This window comes from Salvia splendens, chromosome 15 (genome assembly GCF_004379255.2).
Source record: "Salvia splendens isolate huo1 chromosome 15, SspV2, whole genome shotgun sequence".
Taxonomy (NCBI): domain Eukaryota; kingdom Viridiplantae; phylum Streptophyta; class Magnoliopsida; order Lamiales; family Lamiaceae; genus Salvia; species Salvia splendens.
Window position 1 is genome coordinate 19,046,153 of NC_056046.1, and position 18,555 is coordinate 19,064,707.

General features: G+C 35.1%; 2 protein-coding genes across 2 annotated transcripts; both read left to right on the forward strand.

The window, feature by feature from the left end:
- Positions 1-775: 775 nt before the first annotated feature.
- On the forward strand, positions 776-1,375 carry LOC121766820 (glutathione S-transferase T3-like). Its single transcript, XM_042163058.1, has one exon. The coding sequence runs from the start codon at positions 776-778 to the stop codon at positions 1,373-1,375; it is 600 nt and encodes a 199-aa protein (XP_042018992.1).
- A 10,856-nt stretch (positions 1,376-12,231) lies between these two features.
- On the forward strand, positions 12,232-14,810 carry LOC121766360 (probable mediator of RNA polymerase II transcription subunit 26c). The gene is made up of 9 exons (XM_042162633.1): positions 12,232-12,890; positions 12,985-13,053; positions 13,165-13,247; positions 13,378-13,448; positions 13,623-13,681; positions 13,838-13,871; positions 13,960-14,099; positions 14,336-14,423; positions 14,503-14,810. Exons 1-9 carry the CDS (start codon positions 12,420-12,422, stop codon positions 14,610-14,612), a joined length of 1,125 nt encoding a protein of 374 aa, XP_042018567.1. The 5' UTR covers positions 12,232-12,419; the 3' UTR covers positions 14,613-14,810.
- Positions 14,811-18,555: the final 3,745 nt, after the last annotated feature.

The following is an 18,555-nucleotide window of genomic DNA, read 5'->3' on the forward strand; positions in this document are numbered from 1 at the left end:
TAAAAAATTATTAAATAAATTAAAAAGGACAATAATATTAATTTTAATTTTTATATATATAATCATTTTCTCTCTTCTCAAATAATCATCTCAAAACCTTGGATGTGTTCGGTTAACATGATATGGAGAAATAGGTCCATTTCTAAGAGCATCTGCATCGCCATCTCGATGCGGACTCAGACTCGTCTCGGCAAGACGAGCTAGCATCGAGATAGCGATGCAGCCCTCCCATTGCGTCGTGTGACCCTCCGCCTCGATGAAGCTGGAGAGCCAGCTCGCCTCGCGCCAGCGCCACGTGGCGAGCTCTGGCGCGAGGAGTGATGCCCACTCGAGTTGCCGTCGTCATGCTGACTCAATAAATATTTTTAAAAAGAATCAATTTTCTGAAGGAAAAAATATTTAAAAATTAAAATTTTTAAATGGTACTGTTTGAATTAAAAAAAATAATCTTTTTTTATCTTTTTTTTATTCTATAAATACTCTCATTACCTCTTTCATTTTACACACAAACACACTATCTCTCATCTTTTTCTCTTCTCATCACTATCATATCATCTCTCTTTCCTCTCCAATTTCTGCAAAAATGTCCGGTGATGGAAACTCCGGCGACGAGGGCGGCTACGACTTGAACGCGTTTGTCGACTGGGGGGCATGTACAATGTTTTGAGTGCTTCCGGTTCCGGTTTGTCGCCGGGCACCCAAGGCTCGTCGACGCCGGCGTACCAAACACCATCTTTTCCAATTGATGCATACTATCGTCCATCCGACCCGAGGTATGAGCAAACGCAGGGATTGTCCCAAATTAGGGAGAATATTCCGGAGGAACACACTCTGGAAAACCTTCCGACCGGAGCTAGAAGAGGAGGAGGCGGAGGAGGACGAGGTGGTGGAGGACGTAGGCCGTCATCCATACAGCTCCGCAAAGACGATGGCTCTGTTCAATGCTTGGATCAGCACGGCATACGATCCCATCATCGAGAATCAACAATCCCGCAAGTGTTTTTGGGATAAGGTCATCGACGTATACAACGAGCAAAAGCCGAGGGGGACCTTCAAGCGCAACATGAAGATGCTTCGCAGTCATTTTGAGCGAGCCGACAAAGATGTCAAAATATTTTGTAGGATCAACAAGCATGAAGCGGAGAATTACCAAAGCGGAGCTAGTGGAGCTGACATTCTGAGAGCTGCTTTGCAAGTCTATAAAGCCGACACCGGCAAAGATTTCAATTATCCCGATGTTTGGCAGTCGGTCAAAGAGCTTGATAGGTGGGCTGGCGGTGTCCAGTCCAGCACGGGCTCGAGCTCGAAATGCACGAAGCACACTGCGGGTGGCCAATACTCGTCTAGTGAGGGCGGGGAAGGCAACGCTTCATAAGAGGTTGAGTTCCCGACATCCGATGCAGGGGGCTCCTCCGGTACACGACGTCGCCGCAAGGGAACAAGGCGGCGAAGACGGCTAGAGCTCGCACAGGAAGGGGCCGAGGCGAATCAAGCCAGGCGGGCTCCCAAGGCACGCCGCCGCCCTCCCTAATGTCCATGTACTTCACCGCCACGATGGCTGACACTTCCCGCGTGACGTCTGACCAATATCAAGCTCATTTTGCCGGCATTGTGTATTTGGCAAGACAACTTGGTATTCCGCCTCCACCTCAAACGGGTGCACCGCCACCGCCTTCGGGGGATGATTCGCCGGCGGAGTAGTTTTTATAATTTAAGTGTGCACTTTTTAATTTTTAGTATTTTAAATTGTGTGTTTTTTTGTTTTTTTAAAGATTTTAATTATGTATTTTTTTATTTTTTTAGAATTTTAAATTGTAATTTTCTTTTATTTAATGAAGTATTTTTTATTAATTGAATTAGTTGAAAATAAAAATAAAAAATGAAATTGAATGAATAGTTAAGGGATGAGATGATTAAGAGATGAAGGATTGCAGGTGTTGATATATGGATGTGGATGGCCTAATGAATTCTGGCTGTTCACTTAATAATTGGGTTGATACGTAACTAGTTTGAGGTGGTTTTGTAGTCTTACTAGTTACTTCATCACATATGAAGAGTAAACAATTTGAAGTTACTAATATATAGAGTAAACAATTTGAAGTTACTAATATATCCCTCACCACTTACTCCCTTCTCATTTTCGCCCATTAACCCTTATTGAGGATTGTTTCGTCTAGGCCTACTTATTCGGCCGGGTTCCAGTTTCGTCTAGGCCTACTTATTCGGCCGGTTCCGGTTCTAACCGGACCGGTTAATCGATTTTAATTTTTCATAAATCCTATAACCGGAACCGATGTATAATTTTAATCCGAATTTATTTTGTAATTTTAAATAATTCAATTATAATTAAACATTTGAAAATATAACAAATAATACACAAAAAGTAAATTAAATACATAAAAAATGCAAACCAACAATACAATAATATTCATAAATGGGTAAGAGGATGTTGAGGGTAGTAGGTTGGACTAGTTTAAGTTGAAAATTTTTTTAAAAAATAAGGAGTTATAAAATTTAGTCTTTTTTTAAAGGGAATTTTAAAATTGAATTCCATTTCCTTTTTTTTGCTAAATAAATATTCGATAGAATTTCCAATACTAATTGATCTTGTTGTGACTTTTTGGTTTAATACGGAACATTTAATAAATCATTCACAAACAAGATAAAATTGTATAATACATAAATTTGTTATAAAGTTAAATTTCTATCATATGAAATGATATTGTATTTATATAGTTCTTTTGGAAATTAAAAACAAACTTATGATGTTCTACTCATAGTAGTTAGTTCATTATATTTTGCAATTCGGACTGTTCATTATAATTCTCCCACATTCAGAATAACCGAACATTCATATATGTTACTGCATATGTGGACCCCACCCGCCCAAAACTGGACAAGAAACAAAACCACCCACTTTAAAAAAAGTTATCCGAACACATCCTAAATTTACACAAATCTCTCGATTTAAATTAGTTTTTCACAAAAAAATACTATATCAAATTAAAGGAATTTATTAGGTATCTAATGAGATCTCAATTGGTTCGGACGATGATCGGATGATGAAATTAGATATTTTTTGTATGTATAATAGTAATATAGTTGTGCTGATATTTTCTTGTACTTATGTTGATATACTCATATAATTGTATTGATATTTTTAATACACTTTTGAAATCACAAAATCTACTAAAAATGGAGTAGTTTTTAACAAATTAATGACTTTATCCTTTGTTGATATTTTGTCTACTATTTATTGGAATCCGTAAACTTTAGTCTTAATCACTTATTTTAAAATCTAAGTGTAGGATTAGTGTTAGTTATCTACTCCCTCTGTACCACGTTACTTGAGGCGTTTCTTTTCGGCACGAGATTTAAGAAAGTTGTGTTTAGTGACTTAAATAAAGTAGATGAGAGAATAAAGTAAGATAAAGAAGAAAGAGTAAAGTAAAAGAAAGAATAAAATAGGTGAGATTAGATGTTTTGTTTTTAGCTAAAAAAAAGAAATGACTCAAGTGACTTGGAAAGGAGGAAGTATTAGAATACTAGTATATGCATTTTAACATGATCCTAAATTTGGTACCCAGGTTCGAAACCATACTACGTACTCCATTTTTCTAGCTACTTTTGTTTCTAATTTTTTGAAATGATTCATATTTTTCACTTGTATAAGTATTAAATTTTATTTTTTCAAATGACATATTTATATTAGTTTTTTTTAAAATTTCATTCTCTTTAAAATAATGTGATTGATTTACTTTTTATATTTCATATTTAGAATTACAATTTTATATCAATTCTTAATTTTACCAAACAAAAGGTTTTAGAATATCACACTATGATAATTACAATTTCTTTATATAAAACTGCGATTACGATACAATTGCATGTATTAGTATAACAATTAGTATTTGATTTGAATAAAATTATTTGAAAGGAAAACAATAATATGCCCAAATATTTAATTTGGTACAGTTCCATGAGAGCATATTTTGATACTTAGCTAAAACATTCATTATTATAATTTTATTATTGTATTTAGCCAAGTAAAAACTTATATTGGAATAGTAGTATCTAAAATAGTTGTCAATTTGCTACTAGCCTACTACACATATATAATCTGAGGTGTGATCAATTGCACAATTATTAGAGTTGGTGATGTTATTCGGTTACTCAAGTTAGTGAACGGTGAAAGCAATACGTATACTCAAAGCTTGATTTGAACGGTGAATCAATCATTGAGGAGAGCTTAAATAAATATGGAGTGAATTTGTTTTCTCATTCTGAGTTAAGTTTGTGATGTGCGATGGATAGAACATTTCTTGTATAGTTTTTTGGGTTATAGATATTTCTTTTGATGCATTTAGAAAGACTCAAAATCAGAAACAGCGAGCAAAGTTCCAACCTACAAAAGAGATCAATATGCTACCAAAAACAGCAAAGTAACACGTCTGACAAAAAAAGCTTATAAAACCACTAAAAACAAACTTGGGTTATATATATTAATTTTAAGCTTGTGCAACAAGTGAATAAAATAGTCTAATTGAAGCTTCAAAGCATCTCTATATGACAAAGTCCTTGGCCAAATAATTTTAATTTACATGAAACATAAACTGTACTCGTATAGATTTCAAGAGGGAAAGTCATGCGGAGGATTCTTGTGGACGACATGGATATTATTGACCTGGTAAAATTAGAGCTTAATTAACACAATCTTGATAATACTATAACTGAAGCTATGTAATTTTTGTTAATTAAATCTTAAATGAAACAAAGAAATCCTAGTGAATGGAATGGGAAATGAGTTCCACTTTTGATATACTCCACATAGTTCAACAACTGCTAGCTCCAAGAATAGATCTCATTATTCACCAACGGGTTGTAGCGCAGTTGGCAGCGTGGAGCTATCGTGACCTTGAGGCAGTGGCGGACGCAGAAATATTTTTTGGCTGGGGCTTCATTAGTATAAGAAAAAATAATATTCTCCATGATCCATTTAAGATGACTCGTTTTCATTTTTGACATTCTCTCTATTTTTTCCTTTCTTAACTTAACTCTATATAAAAACCATATAAAATTATAGAAATTTCGCTTTAAGCAAAATATTAAAACTATTTATGTTGTATTTATATTTGTTATTGTTTGATATATATGTATTTACATAGATTGAATTATATATTTTCTGAAAAGTGTATTATGATTTGAATCTACTTCAAAATATCTATAACCTGGCATAAAAATTTTTAACCCTAACATTTTTAAGTCAAGCAAAATAATCATAAATTAATTATTTTTTAATAAATTATACTCTCTCCGTTCCATGTTAATAGAGTCATTTTTCTATTTTGAGAAGTTCCAAGTAAATTGAGTCATTTTTATTTTTGGTAAAAAGTAATTATAACTCTTATTTTATTCTCTCTTACATTATTCTCTCTTACTTTTTTTCACCATCCATTTAACTCACTACTCTCAAACCTCGTGCCGAAAAGAAATGCATCTGTTAATAAGGAACAAAGGGAGTACAACTTTATATAAATTATATTATTATACATCTGATGCTTTTTTTTTATATTTTATTCTCATATTTCCATAATAAAGTAAATATAAAGAATTATAAAAAATAATGCTTACATAATTGAATAAAAATAAAAATCAAGAAAAACTGAACTTAAAAATCAAAATTGGCTAATGACAAATTTTAACTGATTTTGTGGGAATAAGTTGAGCCACTAAATTTCCCACAAACTGTTGATTGACCTCAATTTTTTTGTTTTTTTTATTAAATTAATGTGATTTATTATAGAAATATAATAGATATAGTAGTAAAGTCAATAAATGTAAAAGGCACAGCAATCAATAAAGCATCACTTAAATTTTCACAAACCTTTTATAATATAATAATTCTATATTGATTGTCAGATGTCATCTTCTTCCTTCGTATGTTTACGTTTGGGCGGCCATTTTCTTCCTTTATTTTTCTCTTTACGTTTTCAATTTGCAGGTTCTATTCAGCCCTTCATACCATTAAATTTTTGTTGATTTAGTCTTCAATGGCCCTATCTTGACATGAGCTGGAGCTTGCTTTTGAAATTTTCAAAAAGCTTTGAAGTAGAAAAAAGAGAAGAAAATAACTTGTTGGCAGGGGCTTAAGCCCTCCATTCTGTACTAATGTGTCTGCCACTGCCTTGAGGTCACGAATTCAAATCCCGCCACTCGTTGAAAGACTTTCGGCCTTAATACGCAAACTCTGTCGACAATGATTAATTAGATTCCAACAAAGACAGATTCAGTATATCTGTGATCAAAACAAATAATGAATCCACAATACAAGCTGATTACACTCGGTCCAAATCTCAAATAAGCTATTCATTTGTTAAACAAGTTGATAGCTTATAAAAGCTGATTAATGGCATAAAATCTCTAATAAGCTATTCATTTGTTAAACAAGTTGATAGCTGATTAATGGCATATTAGGTAGCTTCAACAAATTCTCTAACCTACAACTAAATGCAATCTACAACCCTGTGATCTATTTTCCCGGTATTGATGTATACATGTAATGCAACCATATTTTAAAATTAAAGAACTACATAGTCTCTAATCTAATTGAGATTAGAGACCAACAACAACGAGACTCAATAGTTCATATACTACTAGCAGTAATTTTTTACAGTTCAACCGAAAATCAGCCGAAACAAAAAAAATTAAATTAAATGAAAATGATTAATTAAATGGGAGAGAAATAAAACTCAAATTCCATAAAATGCCCTCAGAAATTTAGGCATGCACATTCCGAACCGGACCGTCGGTTAACCGGCGGTTCGTAACCACCGGTTCACAAACTGGAACCGTAACCGGCGGTTCAAAACCGCCGGTTCACCGGTTCAAACAGGCGGTTCCGCGGTTCCAAAGGTAGGATTCCAGCTAGGGCATAGGTTTTCAGGCTAGGTGTACAGAAAAATCGACGGTTTTCGGCAGAAACCGCCGGTTTCCGACGGTTCGGGGCCTTTTTCAGGTGGCAGTGTATAGGCCTGAAAACCGGTCAGAAACCGCCGGTTTTCGGCCAGAAACCGGCGGTTTCCGTCAGAAACCGTGGACTGAACCGCTGGTTCAGTCTGAAACCGCCAGTTCAGGCGGTAAACCGGCCGAAATTTGAAATTTGAATTTTTATGTTTTTTATTTCTTCCAATTTTACTCATATAAATACCCTACTTCCCCCATCATTTTTACTCACCTCATTCTTGTGTTAACAAGGATTTCCTTCTCAATCTCAATTTCTCTATTCTCTATCCTCATTCTCTCTAATTGCTCGAGTTGTTTACTACTATATTTGTTGTTGTGTTCGTAATTTACCATTTATTCAATACTCCATATTCCATACTACTTTCATTTTGCATTATGTCTTCTTCTCGTGGTGGACCGGGACATGGTGATTGGGGCAAAGAAATTTCCCAAGATCATAGTAGTCGTCCCCAAAATCAAAGAGACCTAGTATCGAGAAGTTATGGAAGAGGTTTCCCGAGTGGCGGCTGAATGCATGCAAGTAAGTTCTAAAAAATAAAATTATTTTTACAATTCATAATTTCATAAGATTGAGTTTTTAAAATTTTTTGTGTTCCTAATTAAAACTTCAATTTATATAATATTTATAGATAGAAGAAGATCCATGCTACTCGCTAAAATGCATCAAGGTGGGGGGGGAGGGCGGTGGTAGTTCCCAACAACAAGATGACAAGAACGACGTGTCTATATCGTCGGACTCGGACAACAATGATGATAGATCTCATTCTCGTATTCCGTCTAGCACCGGCGGAAATAAGGACATGCCTCCCCCTCCACCCACTAAAAAAGCATTGAAATATGATATTTTTGTTAAATACTACAAGAAGGTCCCGATGGTAATTCCAAGTCCTAATGATCCGTCCTCTCAAGAAGAGACATCGGCGTTTCATGCATATTGTAACTATTGTGATAAAGTCTACAAATTTGCTAGTGGTGGGGGATATGGCACCCTCTGTCGTCATTTGGTGACAAAGCATCCGGTAGAATGTGGCACTGCCGCTACCCAAACCCAACTAAACTTCCAACCCGGTAGCTCAGGTTCGTCAGGTATGCCTCTTTTTAAATATGATCATAAAAATTTTGCTGACGTTATGACTAGATGGGCTGCAATGAAACATTTTCCTTTTAATGTTTACGATGACAAAAAAATTGAGGTTACTATGCAAAGTGGTTTGAACGTAGCTGTTAAAAGAGTAGGTCGAATGACCGTTCAATGATCTACCGTTCGAAAATGTTTGGAGAAAAAAGTTGAATTATCACGTTATTTACTCAACTTGGGACACAAAATGAACATTTGCTCAGATGTATGGACTGATTCTTTTAATAGACATTCATACGTGAGCATTACAGTTCACTTTGTGGACAATAGTTGGACTCTGAACATGCGTTTGATTGGTTTTAGAGAATTTGAGACACCACACACTGCACCCGAAATTGCTTCTTTAATTATTCAAGTTTTGAATGAATTTCAATTATGCAATATGATATTTTCTGTTGGTTTTGATAATTCAACTGCTAACACTGCAAGTATTAATGACTTGATTGCGGCTTGTGCTCCGGTTATTGGTGGTAAGTATTTTCATTATGTCATATTGTGAATTTATGTGTACAAGATGCGCTTGAATTATGACAAAAGCATGTTAGTCCTATTAGAACTGCAGTTAGATTAATCCTTCAAAAGCCGTCTATTAGCAAAGCTTGGAAGAAGTATTGCCATCAAAAGAAGGTAAGATATACGAATTTTACCATGTATGTATCTCATAGATGGAATTCGACATATGATTGTCTGAATTCTACTTTGGCGCATAAAGATTCTTTGTGTGATTTTTTAGAACCTATCACGTTTCTGATTAATATCTGTCGCATAGTTGTTGTGATCATAGCGTGAGTTTATTTAAATTGTTCAAATATTTAAAAAATGTGACTGTTGAATTATCGGGTGTTTATTATTGCACTGTTGTTCGTGTTTTAGAGCATTGCATGTATATATCACTTGGTTTTAAAACTGCGATAAAAAATGCTTACTCTTCTCCTGAATTGATGTGTGTGTTATATTATATGATTGAGAAATGGCTTAAGTATTTCAGTGAGATTCCAACGGTGTTTTTGATTGCAAAGGTCTTGGATCCAAAATGGAAATTAGTCGGTACCTCCAGGATTTTAGATTTTTATTATAATAATTTGAGTTCTATTGATCTTGGTCCACTTCAAGCATTGCAAACGGATACCAATGACCAATGAGGAGTAAACATAACCAAAACATTTCAAATAAACCTCCCGGACCGGTCAATTGTCCAACAAACCTTTGAGTTTAACTTGCGTGCTCTCTACACTGAATATGAAACCAAGTATAACAGTACCCACCAAGTCAGAAGACCTACCCCTCCTTAACAACATAATTTTGGTTTCGCATTTCAAACTGATTATGATGACCCCGACGCGCAATCTCAATTAGCCGACCTATACAGCTACATCACAGGCGGAAGGTCGACCTCAGGTATGGTAAGTGAGTTAGATTTATATTTCGATTCACTCTTTTCCTTTGGTGATGAAGGTCCTACTCCTCCCGCCCAAATCGACGTCCTCGATTGGTGGGGAACACACGAGAAAGATTTTCTCATACTTGCGTCAATGGCCAAGGAGATTTTTTCAGTTTCGGCTTCCACTGTCGCCGTCGAGTCTGCTTTCAGTGTTGGATCGATCATGTGTGTTGGATGAATCAAGAAGTAAGTTGTCCGCAAAAATTATGGAAGTCGTGATGTTACTTAATGATTGGGCCAAAGCTGATGTCAGAGAACGAGAAAATGATTGAGATGATCGCTGGAAGGGGACTTGGAAAGAGACGAAAACGCGATTAGAATGCGGATCAAGTTATATGGAATGATAACCGAACCGGTCGGATCAGTTAGCAAATGTCGTTGCCACTTAATCAATGCAGTCTTGCTCTCGCTCTTTCTTCCTTACCAAAGTAATTTGTAAACTTCCAATTTTGCACAACTTTAACAGTAAAGCGGCAAGTTCGAGGTCGATCCCACAGAGAAGTTGGTGTGTTGAGTGTGTGAGTAGTGAACAGAGGGGTTGGCTGATGCCACGCTTTAACTTGGGAGTTTTTAACTACTGTTTTTACTCTAGGCAGAATTAAACTAGCTAGCTTGATCAACGGAAATTTAACTACTGGGTCAAGTAAATTGCAGGTAACAGCGGAAAGTAAATACGAAGATGAAAACGAAATAACTTTGATTACTAAACTGAGAACAATACAGCGTGAAATTAAAACTAAGCTAATACTTCGGATAATAAGAAAGCAAGTAAAACCGAGAAGAATCTCGGCGGGTAATTTAGGAATACGCCGACAGAAAACAAGTATTCTGCAACGCTTCTTTAATCCCCCTTTCTAACTACACATTACTTTATCTAAGCTAAGCTATTCTAGAGAACTGGACTAAGCTAAACTAAGCTAACTAGACGGAAAGTAAAGGATCGGATCCCCCTCTTGTGATGGCACACCCTCTATTTATAAGCTCGATTCGGCCTCCGGCTGGATAACGATCCTGACAGGGAATATTCGCTGGTGCTGAGAATGAGCGACTCATTGATTGCTATGTGCCTCTCTTCTAGAATGACGACGCTTTTTAGTAACAGATTCATGACTCAAGTCCGTCCTTGCGTCTCATAAGCTAGCACGTGTCCCCTTCAAGAACGTTGTCCTTGATAACAGAATGGTGCGCCACATCCAGCTCATTTCCTCACGTGTTCTTCTTCTAGAAGGCAGTGGTCCCCGCCTAACTGCTTGATCACTCCCCTTGATCAACTCCCCCGATTCTTGGCCTTTTATCGCCTTTTGTACTTGCTTGATCAGTTTGGTCTTGCAGCCTTGGTCAAGTGGCATTCCTGCGCATTTAACACTTGTTTTGCGCGATAAACCGATCAAGCAGCGTACATTTTACCCTTAAACCGATGCATGAAATGAGCCTTATCAATCGCCAGGAGGAATCACACTAAGATTTCACCGGGGATGAATCGTAGGCCAACCGTCAACCGCCGGCCAAGCCAAATAGGTAAGTAAGATAAGAGAACTACGTGGGCTTTGATTCCCTAATGCAAATGAGCATTGGGGATACGTAGTCACATCAACTTAAATTTTAAGTTTAAGCTGAGCTCAAGTCTTTTTTCCTTTATTTTTTCCCATTTGTTTCTATTTTAAAAATATGCAAATACAATTAAATAATTATATTTGTATATACTCTAGTCGGTGAAGTAGATGTCTCTATAAGACTAAATCCAGGAAACTTTTGACAATTCTACTATAATTGTTGATTATTAGACTAAATTCAACATTTAAGGTTAAATTGTTAAATGTGTCATCAATTTAGTTATGTAGAAACATCTCCTTCGCCGACTAAGAGTATATATATACTTATAAATTTATTGTTCAGAACTTCAAGTCTTTTTTGTAATTAGCTTCGTTGTAGACTAGTAGTCTCGTTATATTTAAATTTTTTGTTTAAGACTTCAAGACTTCAAGTTTTTTGTGATTTGTAATTATTGTAACTTGTAATCTCAATAAAATTGCAATTTTCATCTTGATTTTTTGAATTTTATTTACACACATTTCATAGATAAATAAATAAGAAAATGCAAAAAAAATTACGAACCGCCGAACCAGCCCGGAACCGGCGGTTTTTTGAACCGGAACTGCCGGAACCCTTGGCGGGCCGGTTCAGGTTCATGAAAATCCCGAACCGTGAACCGCCGGTTACGAACCGGAACCGGCGGTTTATGAACCGTGTGCATGCCTACCTCATATATTATGCTCAGGGCTGGTCGCATCGATAGACTAATCAATGTTTGTAACCGACGGTTTATGAACCGTGTGCATGCCTACCTTGGAACCGGCGGTTTATGAACCGTGTGCATGCCTACCTCATATATTATGCTCAGGGCTGGTCGCATCGATAGACTAATCAATGTTTGGAATCGACGGTTTATGAATTGTGTGCATGCCTACCTCATGTATTATGCTCAGAGCCGGTCGCATCGATAGACGAATCAGTAAATATCACATATTCGATACCCATTTCAGTCAAATGACAAAAAAATATAATATCACGAATTTGTTTAAAATAATTAAAACTGAAAAATATGTATTAAAAAATTAGAAAAGAAAATTAGTTCTTCTCTTACCTCTTCTTTCTGAGAGAAATTACAAGATTTGATTCCACATTCAATCTCGCATTTACGACGTCGTTCCACGTGCGCTCCAAAAATCCTCTCTTCAGATCTGCTGATGCAATAACCCTTCCAATTTACCCAATTTGTTGCGAATTCGTGATTTTTCCGATTGGCAGAGAAGACCTATGGATTCGGATGAATTCCGATCGATTTTGTCGAGATCGGGAGTCGGAATCTGGGCGCTGATTGACGCGGCGATCGGAGTCGCCAGCTCCGACTACGGCGAGGAGCTGCGCAGCCGGAGAGACGGAATCGTCGAATCACTCTATGCATCCGCGGGGCAGCTGTGCCGCAGCTGCGGCGGCGGCGGAGAAGCCGATCAGGATCACCGATTTTGCAATCGCAGCAGCAAAATTGATTACAGCAGCGACGACGTTGACCACAAGGATAATTATAGCAATAAAAAGAATAGCGTTGCTGTTGATGATGATAGGAATATGAATGCGGATTATGGTAAGACTGCGTTGACTCCGGATTCAGATCATCTGAATCTTAACGACGAAGAAGGCGAGGTCGATCCGTATGCTGGATTGTTTGATGACGATGAGCAGAGCACAATTTTCAGCATCAAAGAGCAGCTCGAGGATCCACAGCTGGTTAATTTTTAGCTTTATGTGATTTTCCACTTTAGCTTTGATCGGTTAAATTCTTAGCTTTCTGTGGTTTTTTATTCGAGGTTTTGTTGTGTAGAGTGAAGAAGCTGTGGTAGAGTTGCTGCAGACTCTTGCAGATATGGATATCACATTCCAAGCTCTCAAGGTGGAAATCAATGTTTATTTCTAGCTGAAGAAATATCAAAATTGGATAAACTTATCCATTTAATAGTGCTCAAGGATGAAAAAAGAAAATTGTGCTTGATTTTATTTGTAGGATACTGATATAGGAAGACATGTGAATCGACTGAGGAAGCATTCTTCGAATGAAGTTCGTAGATTGGTGAAGCAGCTTGTTAGGTTCTCACTTTCCCCCAAAGAACAAAAAAAGCCCTTTTTTGGGGAAGAAATAGAGTTTTTAGAGCTTTATTGAGTTTAAACTTGTGTTTCTTGTTTTGGAAATTTGGTCTTTTTGTCTATTTGAATGCAGAAAATGGAAGGAAACTGTGGATGAATGGGTTAAGGTGAACCAGCCACAAGCAACTGCTGCGAATCTCATTGGTAAAATACATTCTCTGTTTCAAAATTAGAAACTTGTTTCTATGTATAGTAGTGACTGTGGATAAGCTATGTTAGTAAACTATATTAGATAGGAATAGTTTGTGTGGATGAATTAATATGAAAGTAAAGAAGAGATTCATTATGTTGATATATTGGTGGTGGTGGTCGTGGCAGCTGATGTGGACTCACCTCAGCAGAACATACCCAAAAATCAACAAAATGGCCATCACCAGGTGAATTGAAAATCGTTCCACTCTCTTAAGTTTTTGGATAAAATCGGAAAATAAAAGAAAAAGGAAACAGAAATGAGAAAAGAATGCAGAAAGGGAAAAACCGCCTTTGTATCATGTCTGTTGTGCTCCTAAAGTTTCTTGGTTTCTTTGTCGCAGGTCCCCGATTTTGGGTACTCCCCAAATCCCCGGAGTGAGTACTGAGCTTCTTAAACCAGTATTTTCCTTTTTCGGGTTGAGTTGTTATCAGACTATTGTTAACATTCTTTTGTTTTTGTTAGATGGGGGTCCGACTCCAGAAAGGAATTATGTGGAATATGAGCCAAAACCTAAGCCATCTCCATCTGCAGCAGCTCGGAGAGAAGCTCCATCAAGGCCTCCACAATCAGTTTCTAAATCTTCCTCTGCTCCTCCTCCTAATGTACCAACTTGAATCTTTTACTACTATGTCTTTTGATGCTTTCTGATCTTATTTAGTGATTCATATGTGGTTTTTGTTTTGATTGGGAAGCGGAAATTCCAATACTATTCAATTCTTTATATTGTGGATTTGACACACTTTAAATTCACTCTGCCCATTTATATATGTATGAATAGGCTTGAAAGGTTTTGCCCAATGTGATGATTTGTGCTAACTGATGTAATGCGATGTTGCAGAGAGCGCAAAGGGAAACTGTTGTAGACGACGAGAAGCTGAATTCAGCAAGAAGACGGCTTCAAGAGAACTACCAAGAAGCTCAGAATGGTCTGATTTCTGTTTCATAACTTGGAAACTAGTTGTGCTTGTGCTAATCCGATTCTGATGCATTTTTTTACTCATGAAGCCAAGAAGCAACGAACGATCCAGATGATGGATATTCATGAGATCCCTAAACCGAAGAACACCTTTTTTGCCAAGAACAAGGGCGGCTTTCAGGGGAGGCACCATCGATGATATGCTATTTTTGTCGTGATCTTCTTCTTTCCTTTCCGCATTGTGCCATAAAAATGGGATGCCAATTATCCGAGGGGCCTCCAAGGAAGCAGTTGGTTCGCCTCTCGGGTAACATTTCGTGTTTATTACAAACAAACAGAAGTTATATATGACCTGGTGATTTGGAGATTGAAATAGTGGAACATGTCTGTCTTATAAGCTTTTGGTTGACGAATGTTAGGTTTAGCTTTTGCAATTATAGAATAATAATGTAGACGTATGTCGAAAAGTATATTGGCATATTAGAGAGAAGTAGTAGGTATATTTCATTATTTCACAAAGTAAAAAATATATAATACAATAGATTAAATCAGATTAGGTCATATAACCAATGTGAGATACTTCTATAAAACTATCCATCAAGTTTTACCAAAGGAAGAAGACGATAAGGTTCTTTGACATATACTTCCTTTGTTTGTCATTAAATGTTCATTTTTTCTTTTTCGTTCGTCCGTCAATAAATGTTTCATTTCACTTTTTCCATTTTATCAAATGATCATCATATTCCACTAACTCACTACTTATATTTTATTATAAAATCAATATAAAAAGTAGGATCTACTTTTCACTAACTTTTTTTATCGGTTTCTTTTACAAAGTCAAACAATTTGTTAAAATTCAAATCGATTAAAATAAGACATCTATTAGTGGACGAAGGGAGTACAAGCTAAGAAGGACTTGATTTGATCCAATGGATTCATAGCAGTGGCGGACGCAGAAAAATACCATGGCAGGGGCTACATTATATACTTCTTCCATCTTCAAATAATTGTTTCATGCTACATATATCCTTTCGTTCGTGTAAGGAAAACTATATTATTTACCCTCTTTTATTTTATTTAATAATTGGAATCCGATTCCACTAACGACCCTTATTACATTTTATTAAAATTAATATATAAAAATATGACTTAAATTTTATTAAATTTTTTCACTAACTTTTTTAAACAGTTTTTTCGATCCCGAGAGTTAAAGTAAGATACATAAAATAACAAATCACGAATGGGGGGAATGATTTTTTAGTAATATACATTTGAAAAATATATAGTAGACAAAATATTAAATTTTAATTAATTAAATCAAAATTGTCTTACAATAACGTTGTAAAAGATACTACCTCCGTCCCATAAAAGATGTCTCACTTTCCTTTTTAGTTTGTCCTATTAAAGATGTCACATTTCAATTTTTAGAAAAAAATTTCTCTCACATTAATATCAATATTATATAATTTCTCTCTCTACTTAACAAACAAAACAAAACCTCCTAAAATCTCGTGTCGTCCTATAAGTGTGACATTTTTTGTGGGACGGAAGGAATAGTAAATATTACTCCACTTGATACAAACTTCAGATTATCCAACCTGAACACATCAAATTAACTCTAACCCGAACATATTAAACTTAAAAAACAAAATTCTAACATTCAATCCACCATAATTTCTTTTATATTTTCATGCTTAAACAGAAATTCATTTCAGCCCCTTCCATCATTCAATCTCCAATAATTTAATCTTTAATAGCGTTGATTTAGGAAGGGCTAAAGAATGTATATTGAAATTTTTAAAAAATTTAACAGTAGAAAATAAAGAAAAAAAAATTGTTGACATGTGCTGAAGCCCCTCCCCAGCTCTACCTGTGTCCGCCAATGATTCATAGCGAGTTCAACAAGGCCGACACATTTTGGGTTGGAAGGGAAGAAGAGGGACTCCACTTATAAAGAATGGAACTCCTATTAGTATTATTTTAAAAAGAATTACACCTCTAACAAATTCAATTTAAGTCATATAGTTGTACTTGTACAAATTCAACTTAAGTCATGTTTTATAAACATAGATCGAACAAAGCTCAGAGCTCTAAGGCATCTATTTTTAGAGTCCGCATATTAAAAAAAACATATTTTAAATAGCTGTGTAACGTATAATTTTATTTCCCTCATTTAAAAAAATTAATTGTTTATCACGTGATTTTTATTTTCTTTTTTGTTTATTATATGCAAATAAGTTATTCTAGATTGATAATAAAAAAATCATGCAGTTAGTTCTTCATAGAATAAGCAATTTCACAGGCCAAATAAATCTATATAATCTATCCTGAAAAGCTGCCGTATCTGTTTAATGGTATTCTTGTCTTAGCTAATAGAGGTGATTATGGCCATGTATTAATGTGTGATAAATAAAGTGACAAGATAATGCTAAGTGATGAAAGATAAGTGAAAACTGGAACGCAAATTTGCAACTAAAATGTTGTTATTATGTAAAAATAAATTATTTTTCATTTTAGTTGATGTATTACGTATGAAAATATTCACTTTATACAAAAATCTAACTTTTGTCTACTTTAGGCTCAACAGTATCATTTAATTGTCTATCCATTAGTGTAGTAGTGTTTTATTTCCAAATATAGTTTATGTTTACAGATAATTCACAGGTTCAATTAAGTGCGAATTGAAAACAACATGCATCCAATAGTTTTCTTACTACTTAATTCTCTTCACCCTAAAATTTATAAAATTTTGTTTTAGATGTGTTTCGATTCTCTATTGGAAAATTTTACTACCATTTCATAGTGAAAAGTTTATGTGGTGACTTTTTATAGAAAATCATTTGAGGAAAGAGTGTGTTCAATTAGATTGGTAATAATATTTTGGTTATATGAGATGAAGTTGAACTACAAGATTGATGTATCTTGATTGAGATGCGTCTATCCAACAAGTCTTCTTTTGTCACTTTAATTTGTCTACTAATAAAATCTTGCTATATGGGTAAGTAGGATCATACATATCACTAATTTATTCAACTACATTTTATTACAAAACTAATTTATGAAAATGGCGGTCAAACTTAACTGACTTAGAAAAAAATGGAACTCCTAATATTATTTTAAAAAGAATTACACCTCTAACAAATTGAATTTTGAATTATAAAGAATAAAAAAGAGCCCAAGGACCAAATTATATAAATTGTTCTGATTAACATCTCTAAAATTTAAAGCTATAACTTTGTTGATTGATGAAATTCAAATTATGAATAGAGTTCATGCTTTTAAAGTTTCAAATTCTATTGTCAATTTGCAACGACTTCGAAATTTTCACCTATATATACCTTGCATGTATGCAAAACTTTAAATTTTCTTTCATGTATCCAAATATATTTGATTATAAAAGCATAATAATAGTTCAGAGATTATACTAATATAAATAAGTAAAAGGGATATTGGTCCCTAAAATCATGAACTTTGCCCAAATTTTGGTATTTCCCATTAACTTTAAAAAAGGTTTAGAATATCACAAACTTTGCACTTTGTTTGGTATTTCCTATGACATGGCTATCACCATATTTGACTAACTTACTAGACTTTTTTATACTTGACACAATTAAATCAATGTAGTTTTCTACGTGACTTTTTTATCCTACTTGTTAAAATATCATAAAACTTACGGTTACCCACGTAAAATAAGATTTTGATGTACGGTTACCCACGTAAAATAAGATTTTGATGAAAATATCTTATTTTGGCTAATTTGGGAAATACCAAACAAGGACAAAGTTTATAATATTCTAGACTAATTTTTAAGTTGGTGAAAAATATTAAATTTTGAATAAAGTTCATGATTTAGGGACCAATATCCATAAGTAAAACATGTTTGTTGTAGCGATTCAATCCCATTCAACTTAGTTATAGTAATTAAGTCTTAAGCTCAAAGTTAATCAAAGATTAGCGAAAAACAACTCTCTACGCACCGCATTCTCACTGTAGTCTGTATCGCAGAGGAACACTCTCTCCGAATTGCAGTGCGCTCAGCGTGATCATCTCTCTCTCACACACACACTCACACTTTCGCGCTCAAATAGTTTGTTGCATTGAAATGGCGATGAATATATGTATATCATCTCTCTCTCCTCCAT

Bases quoted from the DNA above. Each gene is read 5' to 3' on its own strand.
- LOC121766360 (XM_042162633.1), top strand. From the start codon at position 12,420: ATGGATTCGGATGAATTCCGATCGATTTTGTCGAGATCGGGAGTCGGA. The intron at 12,891-12,984 runs GTTAATTTTTAG...TTTGTTGTGTAG, and splicing joins AGCTCGAGGATCCACAGCTG to AGTGAAGAAGCTGTGGTAGA. The intron at 13,054-13,164 runs GTGGAAATCAAT...TTTTATTTGTAG, and splicing joins TCACATTCCAAGCTCTCAAG to GATACTGATATAGGAAGACA.
- LOC121766820 (XM_042163058.1), top strand. From the start codon at position 776: ATGAGCAAACGCAGGGATTGTCCCAAATTAGGGAGAATATTCCGGAGG.